General features: G+C 40.7%; 1 protein-coding gene across 2 annotated transcripts in view; it reads left to right on the top strand.

The window, feature by feature from the left end:
- The window catches only part of LOC124465502 (cytochrome b-c1 complex subunit 2, mitochondrial), a 55,937-nt gene that overhangs the window by 21,526 nt on the left and 19,999 nt on the right, over window positions 1-14,412 (top strand). For both annotated transcript variants that reach the window (XM_047017321.1, XM_047017320.1), the window contains 3 exons: window positions 3,419-3,568; window positions 4,742-4,806; window positions 4,950-5,006. In XM_047017321.1, coding sequence (XP_046873277.1) covers window positions 3,419-3,568; window positions 4,742-4,806; window positions 4,950-5,006 — 272 coding nt within the window. The remainder of the gene's footprint in view (window positions 1-3,418; window positions 3,569-4,741; window positions 4,807-4,949; window positions 5,007-14,412) is intronic.

The following is a 14,412-nucleotide window of genomic DNA, read 5'->3' as shown; positions in this document are numbered from 1 at the left end:
ACGAATTGATTTGCTTTAAAGGGGCAATTGACTGCAAAACCGATTTTACCTTGTCATTGTTGAAAAACGACAGTTCGGAGGGTAAACTGAACATACCGTGAATATCAAAGTCCATTGACACCTCTTTCCTATTCAAATCTCAAAAAGAAAAAATTTGGCTGTAAAACGCTAGCTTTTCAACAAAGCCACCGGTCCTACGTATGACCGGTGATCGCCCTCTTATTGGCTCTGGTCTGTATCTTTGTCACGCCCCAGAATTTACATCCAGACCAGCCCGAGGTAGCGTCTATCTCCGATACTAGTTTAGCTGCGCGCTGCTCTGTGTAGGCTACTTATAAGGAATTACAAAGAAGAACGTTTTGAATTATAACAAGGATATTGAAAATGGACCACGGTCGTAAATGCTGTGTTCCAGGCTGTATAGGGAAGGCTAACACTCACAGTCTTCCCAAGGAGCCAAACATTCAACAGGCATGGCTGCTGTTGTCTATGAGAAGATCCCGGCGAAGTTCGACACTCAATCATTCATTTGCTCTGAACATTTCACCCAAGACAGTTTTGACAACCTTGGACAATTTCAAGCAGGATATGCTAGGAAGCTGAACTTGGAAAGAGGTGCTGTTCCAACCGTATGCTCATTGCAACCGCAAGCTATAAGGACAGTATGATGTTGTGCTAACAGTTATTAGCAATGCTAACATTTCCTGTATAACGCATACCAGGTAGAATGCTAAATACGTTTCTACACACATCAAATGACTCTAGCTAGACTAGCTGTAGTCGGCATTAGAAGGGAAGCTTCCGAAAAATAGCCAGAAAACGAACTGCAGTCTGGCTTATTGCTAACGCCTGTCTAGATAATCTATTTGAAAGAACTGGAGAAAGGCAGGTTTTAGATACAGGATACGTTAGCATTGCTGGTAACTGTTACTAGTAACACCTAGACTGTAGGCATGTAAACAAGTTTAGCTTGCTAGTTAACGCAAGAGCATAGAATGTGTGATAATTTAGCCTAGTTTATTGGCAATGGGGCTAACGTTGATTCATGTTCCTGACTGTGTTTCATTCAAATAAATAACCTGTGTAATGAAAATCTACAATTCACGGTGCATGTTTGTCCAGATCTTTGTCATGTTATTTTACAGCAAGATATCTAGAGCTAGCCTAGCTAGCTAACTGAAGCCGAGTAGAATCACGATATGGTTTGGTTGCTAAGCTGTAGCCTAACGTTCTGCCCACCTAAGTCAATCCAGTTTGCTTCAACAACAGAAGTGGAAACAAGTAATGTTATCATTTTAAATGATATATAGTCAATCTGTTGAAAACAGTGTTGTGTAGACACAATAGATTTATTTGCGCGTTTTTATTTCAAGTCTCCATCTTCGGTGTTTCAGCGAGTGCTGCTGTTGGCCGTGTTGCGTTTTTGCTCCCAGCTTCACTCGTTGATAACCAACCAATCAGCGCGCAGCTTATCTAAATATTAAGGAGCATACCATAAAAGGAGAAAAGCTAGTGTTTTTTCCCGGGAACATTTCAGAGGATCTGTCAGAGGGCATAGAACAGCACCATAGAACAGGCCATTTTCAACCCAACCAATATTACACACCCTATTCGGAGACCTTAAGGAACAGTGTGAAATACCCAAAAAACCCAGTCAATTGCTCCTTTAATCACTGACGCAGTTTAACCTTGACCCTGTACTAGTACTACTAGCAAGTGTAGTACAGTAGTCACTGTTGAATTATGTGTGCCTTTGCTTTAATTATTGTGTCCCCTTCCTTGTTGATTTGAATAGTCTGAATAAATTCACTGCATAATACTATCCGTTTCCCCTTGATCTAGAGGATATCGCAGTGGTATTAAAAAAAATAAGTTACACTGACCGGTATAGTATGCGACTTACATAAGTTAGTAGTACCCGCTATTAGTGATGTCGTTCTTAAACGATTCGTTCATTTTGAATGAATCGTATGGGCTCAAATCGAGGCCAAAAGTATTTTAAATGAAAAATATTAAATGAAGTATCCACAAATGAAAACGTGTTCCGCAAATGTAAAACTGCTTCCGCAAATGTAAATCAAGATCCACAAATGTGATTAACTGTCCACAAACAATGACATTTGGATTTGCCCTTGAGTTTTTTTCTAACTACTTGGAAGACATTTTCAAAAGTCACATGATCTAAGTTCAGCTTTTTATGGTCCTATTTGCAAAGCTTTATGGCACCAATTTTACAGAATCCCCTTGAAAATGTCTTGCAAATATGTAGTTAGAAAAAACTCAAAGGCAAATCAAAATTAAATTGTTTGTGGACAGTTAATCACATTGTGGCTCTTGATTAACATTAGACATTCTCTGGCTCAGTCGAGGAAACATAAAATGATTTGTTCATTTCCCAACTGGGTCTTCGGGTACGAATCTTTAGGTCCTTTTTAGAACAGTGGAATTGTTTGCAGTTATGATTAAATGCAAGTGTAATAATAAATGACCATTTTAAACCATACAAACTGCAAATGTTTACTCTTCGACAGGTCTGCAAACGCCTTTGCAAGCAGAGATTTGATAAAACGTTTCTTAACAAAAAAATCGTTTTAACACATCGACGTTATCTGAATACGTACGCTCCGAAAAGTGAACAGAAAGGATTTATTTTCGTCATTCACTTTCGCGTGACTGCTAGGTTTAGCAGTAAGACGTGAATGATATTCGTTCTTTGATTACAGGGTCAGGCTTTCCCGCAGCACTTTCCAGTGAAGGCGGCCTGGCTAAGCAACACACACCTGTCGCCTTAACAACTTTGTAAAAAAAAAATATATAATAATGGCGATATCTGCCGCGTTACTCCGTCCTGTTTTCTCCCTTCCATTTCAAAACGCCAGTTTCCCTTCTCTGCAGAACGACCTAGTCTATCACAGAAACTAGTGCCAAACTGACAGCAAACCAAATCTGGCGGGAAACCCTGTGGTTACATCAATCTTTGATTTGATTACAGGTTTTGTTTTTTTGGTCATTTTTGCAACTTTTTAACTTTACTTACAGTTCAGTGCAGTGTAATTGTGTGCCGTGATAACTAAATGCTAGTGTGATAATGAATCATTTCAAATCATACAAAGTGTCATGATGCTTTGTATTTAATGCAGGAATTTTTATTTATTTTAATTTTACCCCCCCACCTCCGTTGAAATGACAGATGACTCGAAAAAAGATTGTTCCTTTTAATGATCGAGATTCAAAGAACCGAGTCCGTAAAATGATCCGAACTTCCCATCACTATGCGCTATACAAAGAAGCAAAGCTTGATGGAGGAACAATGGTAACTAAGGTGGGCGTGGCTTTCGCGAAAGGCCAATTGGATAGACCCTTTCCTGTATGTGGAAGGCTAATTTATGTAGTCATCAAATCTTTGCTTGCTTTTCAGGTTTCAAAGCTGCCAAATGGCCTTGTGATTGCTTCCTTGGAGAACTACTCTCCTGTGTCCAACGTGGGTGTGTTTGTAAAGGCAGGCAGTCGCTATGAGACAGTGGAGAGCCAAGGGGTCAGCCACGTGCTGCGGTTGGCAGCTAACCTTGTGAGTTACCTGTTGTGTTCATTTCATTCAGCCATGGTATCATTGTGTTAAGTGGTGCCCTGTATCAGCTAGCGTCCTGTATTTGCTGCTACCATTTTGTACCAGTTACTTTACCTGACTGCAGGTGTGTTTTTAGTATGCTCAACAATGGATTATTTCAAATGTATGTAGATTACATTCTATGACCCCCATTAAACTTAATCTATCTTGTTTAGAGATTTGACTGAATACGTTTGCCCTTAATGCCTAGTTCAAGTCCCTATCAAGTGAATTTCGAGTTTTGTCTAAACACTTTTTTTAATGTTTGTGTTATCTTCGGGTCATTCTGACCCACTGTCGTATTGCGACAACTTTACCGCATACAAAAACAAAGTGAAGCATTTTCTTTTAACCGTCGGGCTGTGTCAGACCCTACACATCGCAAAGATTAAAAGAAAATGGTTTCGTTGTGAACCTTTGGGTCATGTGACTCGAAGGCAGCACAAGAAAACATGAAAAAGACTGAACTATGTAGCACTGAATTAAACTGAGTTAGACCATTTAAACAGTTTTTCAAAATTTGTGTTCAGGATTTATTCAGCGGGGCTGCAACCATGTCTCTGACGCAATGGAGGCACTGAGTATAGCCCCTCCCCTAACACTGTAGTAACTAGAGAGCGCATAAGCTGTTACTAATACTAGTAAACATATTTATTGATAGCCTAACGTTATTTGGCTAAGTCATGCTTGTTACATATCAAAAACGTGCTATTCAAGCTTGCTAACTTGCATAAAGGGAGATTAAAAACAAGAACGAGATTGACTGGCTACCCGGGAATCAATGTCTTCTGAATTGACTCCTAGCCAATCCTGCTAGGGGCATCCATTTGTGTTGTAGAGTCTAACCCCTTTGTTGTAGCGACCTAAGCGGACACGCCCCTAGCGTTTGAGATCTGAGAACTTAAAGATTTTGAAAACTTATTTTAGTTATATGGCAATATTTGAAATCATTCTAAATTGTCTGGGTGGTTAGGATTGTTTTTTTTTTGTGGTGTGACAAACTCTAAACACATTTTATTGTCACAGGGACTTTAAATGTCTATATTCCACCCCCTACTCGCATCTTTATCACTGACTGAAGTCCTAAAGTACTTAAGAGTACTGCTGGTGCATGACCATTGTTGTTGTTTACAGACTACTAAGGGTGCGTCTGCATTAAGAATATGTCGGGGCGTGGAGGCAGTGGGAGGCAGTCTGAGGTCAGTCGGTGTAGTTCACCCCCCCCCTTCTATTTCTCCACACACAGGCCACATACCCAGTGTCCCTAAGTGAACCTCTCTTAATAACCTTGAGGGCTCATGTTGCACTCACACCTAATTGTGTCACACCTCTGTATCTACAGTGTAACGTCATCAAGAGAGACCATGGTATACTCGGTTGAGTGCTTGAGAGACCACTTGTAAGTCACCTATTTTTGCCCTGTTCACCTGGTATTACTGTATAAATACCCCAGAAATTCTATGTTACAAAACATGCCATTTTTAATATTGTACTGTTCATGTGAAGTGTTGTGATTTGTGATTTATTGTGTGTCTGCTTTTTGCAAGGCACTTACCTATATTCTCTCTCGTTTATATTATTATAATTCTTTTCCCACTCTTAAAACGCCATACATTTTTGCACTACATAGACCAGGGCTTGAAATTGCGGCCACTTTGGTTGCATATGCTCTGACATTTTATCTGTTCGGCCTCAAAATTGCTGTTAGCGTCAATTAGTATCTGGTTTCGTACTAGCAGTCTCTTTACAATTTAATATTTCACTCGATACTACACCAAAAACTCCCATCATCGTTGCGTTTTGTAGATATGAGCATGCTGCATCTAGCCAATGTCTTGGATTTCTTGCATGGGGTTTAAATTGTATTTTGATAACTAGTGCACGGTGCCTGTGATAGCACATGCACACACATGGAATTATAGATGGCAGGGCTCCAGACTAACGTTTTCCCTTGGTTGCACTGGTGCGCCTAACTTTTTTTATTTAGGTGCACCAGCACAAAATTTAGGTGCACCCAAATTTTTCCTTGCGTCGCCACAATTTCAAGGTCACCTTTTTATCACGCTCCATATACATTCATATATATATTATGTAATTGATCTTAAACAAGAATAAGGTGTAGTTAAATATTGGTTTTATTTATAGCACAATTAAAATAAAAATATTTTAAGTGCTTCACTGAGCTGCCAAACTAAAACATTGCAAGCAAAATAAAACATTTCAAAATAGCAAGTGCTACTGACCTAACATTTCATGGCTCAAAGTCTTATAGCGGGTCCCCCCTTGCTGTAGCATACCCTTCAGATGGCCAACACCTGTAATTTGGCTTTCTTGCCCTTTGGCCTTGGCTAAACCAGCTTGCCACACTCTTCCCTACCATCAAAATCCTAGCTCCATGGGTTAGCTCCATGGCCCTGCTCCGTAACTCAGGGGTGGACAATTAATTTTGACAAGGTGCCACATGAGAAACTTGAAATGTGTTGGAGGGCCGCATCAACAATAACTTGAATTGAATTCTGCTCACTATTCATTTTCCCCCATTGTAAAAAGTAGGAAAGTATATATTTTGATAAGCTGCTACTGGTTATCAGAAGAATAAGGATATTTTGTAAATAGTTATATAAATATTTTACATGTTGGTCAACTAGGAAAAGACTATCTAAGTAACAGTAAAAACTAAAATAATCATTACATCAGTGTTTCATTTTATTTGTAAATAGTTAATCTTCACAAACACTGAAAAGTTGTTTTGCAGTATGTTAAAGATATGCAATTGATCAACTTTATATAAAAAGCAATACTTTTTTTCAGTTCATTTTGTTCTGTGAGAGGAATCCAGTGGGTTTGAAAAAGTGCATCGAAATCTGGCTGAATGTCTGAGGTGGATATGCGAAGGACAGCTGACAGGTGATGATCCGGGTCTGCAATTTAACTAGCAAACCATCAGCCCGCCCCCACTGAATCAGTCAAGTTCTTATTATGTCTGCGTTAGTTATTTTCTTTAGTCCCTCAGTGCCGATTCAAATTATAATCCTTCAACACAGCGACCTTAGCAAACTAAGGACACAGCTTTGACTTTGACCTCAGTAAACATATACTTAGAAGTCCATGTCTTGTTAAAGACTCTACATTCTGTATCAACCTTTCGTTTTTCATTTTCGAGGGCTAACCAACAGCTAACTCTAGTGTCGGTGAGGTTGCGCAAGCGCACCTATGTAAATCGCCTGATCACTTGTCTTTCAGGACTACATATTTACTAGCTCTCAACACATTTATTTATTTGTAATTTTTGATTTACCTCACGCGGGCGGATTGGGACAGCCTGTGGGCCGGTTGTGGCCCGCGGGCCGTACAATGTTCAGGTCTGCCATAACTGATTCTCTGGTGCTCAGGTCGTAATTTTAATCACACAGCACGGAGCAGTGTAGGCCTAAAGGAATATCTGGACCACAGCCAATCAAACGCAAAGACCCGCCCCATCTCTGTCTCTGATAAGTTTAGACCACGATATGATCCAACCATGAGTGTGAGTTCCGTCAAAGAAGAAACAAACGCTTCGTTCCTGGAAAGGCAGCGGATGCGAGGAGGTTAGGTGCACCGGTGCGACCTACACATTTTTTTTAGTCGCACCCGTTCAGATTTTGGTCGCAAATGCACTCTAGAGCCCTGGATGGGGCACAGTGCCTGTTATGATGTTGGTGACTCACAGATTTTTTGATTTATAGATCCATGGGCATCCAATGCCCATGATTTTAGCTGGTGATGACGGTTCATCTTAGGGCTGTCACGATAACTACTTTTTGTTGTGCGATATATTGCACCAAAATGAATGGCGATAACCGATATAATTGTCATTTTCAGACCATTTTATGCTACTGATTACATAATGACCCCCCCCCTCGGCGAGTTTTCACGCCTGTTCACAAGTCTAAGTCACTTCACTCCGTGAACCTGCGCATCGTCCGTTATTGTTTACAACGTAAACAGGGCTACTGGTTGGTGTTGCCTTTTCAATGTGAGATATACCATGTGTGGCGTGAGAGCGTTTGAAATGCGGGAGAGTTGTCAGCCATGTGTTTGTCAAAAGTTTGCATCATATTTGTAAATGCTGGTTTTTCGACTGTGTTTAATGGCTGCATCTCTTTGGCTATATAGCGAGTTACTTTATCCGTGAGTGTCCGCCATTTTGCGCTGTCACGTTTATATTTGCACTGTCGGGAAAAGGCATCTGTAACAGATAACTGTATGGAAGAACCCTTTCCAGCTCTAGCTGCAGTTGTTGTTCACAGGTTGAACAACTGGGTGGGATAGTTATGTTTTAGGTGAGATGTTAGGTTAGTTGCCTCTTTTCGTTTCTACTGTTTTCAAACAAAGTTGACATACCGGATGTTAATTGGCTCTCATCTCATTCGGCTTAAAGACAAAATGTTCCCACACCGGAGCTGAAGATTGCGGCTTTGAAACCAAGTCCATTTTTACTTGTTCTTCCAAACTAGCTGTAGATGTCACGAAACAGAACACTTGATAAAACAGTGGGTTCATGCCTTCTCTTCACCTGTCGGTGTCCGCTCTGTGTGTGTGTGTGTTGAGACGCTAGTCCCACCTACGCTTTCGACACAAAAAGCAGACAAGATGACAGAGGCACAGGATCGACAAAAATGTTGGTGACATTCGTTTTTATGTAAACATTTATAAAATCATATTTTTTTATTATAAAATTTATCAGTTGCAATAGGGCTGGGCAATATGGGTAAACAATTATTGATATAGATATTTATATTTACATTCAATAACGATAATTAAACGATAGACCACAGATCTGTAGTAGTAGTCTCCTCCTCAACTTTTTCCCTACACAAGGTTTAGGCAGAGCGGTGTGAGAGGAATGTTTGTGGCCAGGGAGCACGTACCTGGGGTCAAGTAACTTAAGCTTTTTAAAACCTTGCTTTTTATCAATAGCCTACTTATCAATACCTTGGCGCAAACTCACACTTTCTGCGTGTTCCATCGAGTGATTTTGCTTCAGGTGGTAAAAAAGGTTTCTTATATATTAGTATCATAATTGGACCAATACGCTGGTCTTATTGGTCCAGAGACGAAATCCGCAAAACCGTTTGCAGACGATTTACGGACCTAGCAAGCGGTTGCCTTGGAGATGTTGACAACATGGCGTCTGCTCCAGATTCGTCGTGTTTGATTTGGGATTTTCCTACGTGTTAACTATATAACATAAAAAATACAAATATGGACTGTCGACAGATCTACCAACACCTTTGTAAGCAGAGATTTGTTCAAACGTTTGTTAACCGAGACCGTAGAAGTCCACATTTGCAGTTGTCGTATTTCCAGACTTAACCACCTTTGTGGTTTGTTTACTACACTAATTTGCACCGACTAGTGCTCTGCTCTTTGTCGGATTTCAAAAAGCCAAACAACTTCCAAATAACTGAAGAAGACAAACCCTTTTTATCAATAATTTCTTAATTGGAAATTGCTCCCTCGCCATGGCTAACGCTGCCACAGTTTTCTGCAATAAGACTAATTTTCCGCGGTTAACATTAGCTACTCCACTCGAGGTGCTCAGTATATTTTAGTGAGCGTAGGCTACCATTTCTCCGCAACTTCCTGCTGCATCACAGAAATGAAATGGACTGCTGTTCCTAATTATTATCTATCGATATTATTGAAAATGTATTAATGTTACTAATGTATGATCTTTATCGATTAATTTGATTGTTATTTTTATCGATTTATCGCCCAGCCCTAAGTTGCAATATATCGCGGCACCAAAAATGATTGCCCTCATTTCCATATTGTGCGATAAGTCAATATATTGACTATCGCGACAGGCCTAGTTCTTCTCAGTGGCTACCTTTATTTCTCAGATCACAATTGAAATTCTCTCATCTCTGAAGTAATTCCACACCCTCCACATCATCTATTCTATACACCTTCATACACATCATAAAAGCAATTTTGAATTATTGTAAACAAATTGCCAAAGCTCCTATACTTTCATGCACATTTTTACATAGCCTAAGGCAGGGGTCTCAAACTCGCGGTCTGCGGGCCAAGGAAATTAGAGAGAGGACCGGGTCGCCAATCTTAAAACATGTCTGCTGAAGCAACAAGATTTTTTCAAGAAGGCAAGACAAGAGCGTGATGAGGCAGTCGAAGCTAGCTACGTGGTGAGGGAGATGATTGCTAAAGCGGGAAAGCCAATCAAAGAAGGCAAGTTCATCCAAAAGTGCATGTAACAGGCTGCAAGTATAGTCTGTCCGGAAAAGAAGGGTCAGTTTAGCAACATCAGCCTTTCAGCCAACACAGTGGCAGAGCGCATTTCTGACCTTTCAGGTAACATTTACGATCAACTGCGTGAGAAAACCAAACATTTCCGTGCATATTCAGTTGCTCTACTTCACCGAGGTACGTTGGCTCAGCAGGGGAAACGTCTTGAAGAGGTTTTTTGAGTTGAGAGCAAAAGTAAAAGCCTACATGGAGAAGAATGGGATGGCTGTTCCTGTGCTAAGTGATCCCAAATGGCTCATGGACTTAGCTTTTATTTTTGACATCACATAGGAGCTGAATGTACTGAACAAGAAGTTACAAGGCCAGGGGCAGTTTGTCAGTGCTGCTTATGACAACGTCAGAGCATTCTCCACAAAACTTGTGCTATGGAAAGCCCAGCTTTCTCAGACAAACCTCTGCCATTTCCCAGCATGCAAGGCACTCATGGATGTGGGCACACCATTCAGTGGTGAGAAGTATGCTAATGCCATTGTAAAGCTACGGGAGGAATTTGATCCCAGGTTTGCAGACTTCAAGACACACAGAGCCACTTTTCAAATTTTTACAGAGCCCTTCTCCTTCTATGTGCAAGATGCTTCTCCTGTGCTTCAAATGGAGCTCATTGACCTGCAGTGCAATTCTGAACTCAAAACGAAGTTCAGGGAGGTGAGTGGAAAAGCAGACAAGCTTGGACCATTTTTGAGAGAATTGCCCCCCTTACCTTCGCTGAGCTTTCCAGGATGTTTTTCCTGCGGACCATGTGCCTTTTTGGGAGCACATATCTGTGTGAAAAGCTCTTCTCCACCATGAACTTTAAGTCAAAGTACAGAACCAAACTTACTGATGAGCATCTTCAAGCCATACTGAGGGTGTCAACGGCTTCCTCCCTCAAGCCAAATGTGGTGCAACTGTGTGAGAGGAAGAGCTGCCAGGTCTCTTGCAGCAAGGAGTAGGCAAGAGAAGCCATGTTCTGAAGAACCGTTCATGTTCTGAGCTGTAATTGAACTAAAGATTGGATCAGTTGTACTTTTTGGGGAATACTTGAAACCCTTTTTTTGTGAAATACTGGATGCGGCCCAGCCTCACCCAGACTCTACCTCCAACGGCCCCCAGGTAAGTTGAGTTTGAGACCCCTGGCCTAAGGGGTGTTTGCAATGGTTATATTAACGTAAATGTTTTCCTTAGTGCTATGCAGTGCTGTACAATTGTCATGTATTTTCTATATCGCATTCATAAATAAGAAATGACAACTGAAAAAGAAAAAAAACGACAACGTAGTTAAGGTGGCAGGCGTGTGTTGCTTAGGCGGCCGCCTTAACTGAAAAGTGCTGCGGGAAACCCTGCAGACAGATACACGCACAAATTCCTGGCATTTTGGGATGTGAGTTGTTGGACAGTCCTTTATTGCCATTTACCTCAGTCAGGTTCTTTCACTGGCAGTTAGATTAATTATTTGCTGTCAATGGTAATGATATAACCTCTTGGAGTTCTCCTGGAATTAGCCGTTTGAGTCTACGGGTTAAATCAGAGCAAAAATGGTCTAAAGAAGGTTAAATGAAATGTAGATTTAATAACATTGCAAATGAATGAAATCAATTAGAACGCAAACATGTTACAAAATTAAGGTTTTACCTACTCTACCATGATTATTGTAAATCAAAGAAAGAGAAAGCAAGAGGTGAGGAAGGAGAAGGAGTAGGAGAAGCCAGAGCCGAGGAGAAACCCTCAGTAGATCAATAATCCACAGAACAGTGCTTCACAATTTCCTTTATACACAAGCAGGGATGGGTATCGAGAACCGGTTCTTATTTAAAACCGGTTCCCAGTGAACCAATTCCTTGGAATCATCAGCCAAATTCTATAACGATTCTGCTAACGGTTCTCTGTGCCGTTGCGCATGCGCAAACTTTTATAGTTTATTCAGACTGCAGCAAACTAGGCAGAAGCGTTCTAAAGTCAAAATGACAACAACGCCAGTTGTAACGCGTGTAAAAAGTCCATTTTGTCGAAGAGAGGAAATAAAACTGTCGGGGGCCAAACAACCAAAACTAATTGCCTTATGGTTTAAATAAGATGGGAAACTGAACAGTGTATTAGCATGAACCAAATAATGCCAATACCAATAGAATTCCAGGTATTTGACTATGGGTTAAATCACACCAAGAATGGTCAAAGTACAGTTAAATGAAATACGCATTTAATAACTTTGCAAATGAATGAAATCAATTACAAGGCAAACATGTAAGGGTTAATGCCCGACGAGGCGTCCAATATCATCTGATAACGGACGATGCGGAGGCGTGAACCGTCCGACGCGCAGCGGAGTCCGTTATCAGATGATATTGGACACTTCGAAGGGCATTATCCCGCTTATACCATGATCACTTGCCAACGATTTTTTTTACAAACATTAATTTATGTTTTAAGGCGTTTTGCAATAGAAATCTAACGTTTTTCAACGTTGGCCAACTCAGATATTTATAGTCCGCTCAGCTCATAGAACCAACACCGGCTTTCCTTTGGCTGAGCTATTAGCCCAAAAGCTAACGTTAGGCTAGCAGGATTCAAAGCCAATAACATTGTGTACGGTTGACAAACAGTAAATATAATTTTACAGTATGTTTGACAATAAGATTTGCTAGCTAACCAGCCATGTCACTGTCCCAAAATCAATATCAAGATTTTCACGAACAATATCGGCCATATACTAGTACTAGGGCTACAGTATGGCCGCAGCCTGTGGAGCGAGTTGAATAGCAAATGGATGTGAGATGATCGCATCAAAGTTGACATTTTCTCCGATCAGTGATTATAATTTGACAGTATGTTTAACAACAAGACTAGCCAGCTATCAAGCCATGTTATTGTCCCCAAATAAAATCAAGATTTTTAAGAAGAAAATAATCGGCCATGTGTAGAGTTGCTGCTACTGTCGTGTTGGCCGCAGACTGTCTGAAGTAGATTGACTAGCGAGGTGAATAGCGAATGGCATGTGAGATGAGCGGTTACGTGACACTGACACACTACATTCAGAAAAGAAACATTTTTCAAATAGGTTAAAATAAATATTGAAGTCACTCATTGTTGTAAATACAAGTTAGCTTGTTAAAGTCTTTCACTTATTGTAAATGGAGGCTTTGTCACTGTTGTTATGGTTACATATTTAAGATATTTTGTACAGGCTCCTGTGTAGCCAGCGGAATAATTTAGAACGGTGAAAAGACAGTTTTTCTGCAATGACGCAGTAGGTGTCCGTTATCACCCTATAATGTACACCCCTGCAGCCAATCAGAATTGAGTATTCACCCAGACCATGGTATAAGTTACAATATGAAAGCTTTAAATCTTACCAACTCTACCATGATCATTGTAAATAAGAGAGAAAGCAAGAGGTGAGCAAGGAGTAGAGTAAATAATAGGCCCTATGTTTTTACATCGTTACTGACGTTACATCGTAGTTACAACTGGCCCGTCAAAGGGTCAGTTGGTGTTTTTGTTGTAGCTTTTGTGTACATAGGGCCTATTATGCTGCAATTGAAGTCTGCTTTTTAATTCTTGGACAATCTGCTGTTTTTCTTGGAGGATAAATTTGCAAATTTTTCTCAGTGTTTGGTGACAAAATGCAAGCGCGCATAGCGCAAGAGCAAAACTTTTTTTGCCCTTCATTTGAACGCGGAATAGCTTTTTGAGCTTTATGTAAAATAAACATTGCCGTTTTCCAATTGGTAAAACCTTGTCTAATGAAGGTGATGTCTTCATCATTTCTGGCTCCAAATTGTCGACAAGGGAAGCAGAAACATGCTAGCTTGGCTGAGTACTCTAACCAAGTTCGAGAGCGATACCAACTTGGGTTGAATGCCCGAGGACCTTGGCTTAAAATGCACATGGGGTACGTTTGCAGAACCGGCTGCATTGGAGTGCTGTCATTCAAACCATGCTCGCCTTCACCCAGTTAAACTTTGCGTTTAACACTGATGCGCATACACTGCTTTCTAGAGGCGGGTCGTCACTTTGCCGTAACACAATCGAAATGCATGGTGAGAGATGTCGTTTATGGTCAATGCACGCTGTAAAGCAGCGTAGACTTATTTCAATAGCCCATTAAGCTTCCGCGGACCACATAAAATGACGTGGCGGGGTATATAAGATAACCATATCATTTTGTTATAGAGTGCTACTATTTTCCCCACAAATAATACTTACCATGATAGAGATAAGTTTGCTCTTTCAGGTGGTTATATTGCATTAGACACAGTCTTTAATATAATATTATGTGACTGCCCCTGCTGCACTCATCGTCTGACTAGTGACAGCTGGTAAGAGGGTCACACGTGTGATGAGAGGTGGGAGATAAACAACGACGATTTCTAACTTACAAAGACGCAACAAAGCAACGTGTTTTCGCCAAAAAAACGCTTCTCCACCTACTGTTCTGGCGGTGAATTTTTTTCAGCACCCCCAGCCTTCGGAGAACCATAAAGGCAACAGAAATGCTAATTTTTCCGGCGGCCCGCCCA

Source organism: Hypomesus transpacificus, unplaced genomic scaffold (assembly GCF_021917145.1).
Source record: "Hypomesus transpacificus isolate Combined female unplaced genomic scaffold, fHypTra1 scaffold_52, whole genome shotgun sequence".
Classification (NCBI taxonomy): Eukaryota; Metazoa; Chordata; class Actinopteri; order Osmeriformes; family Osmeridae; genus Hypomesus; species Hypomesus transpacificus.
This window is presented reverse-complemented; position numbering and strand designations above follow the sequence as displayed.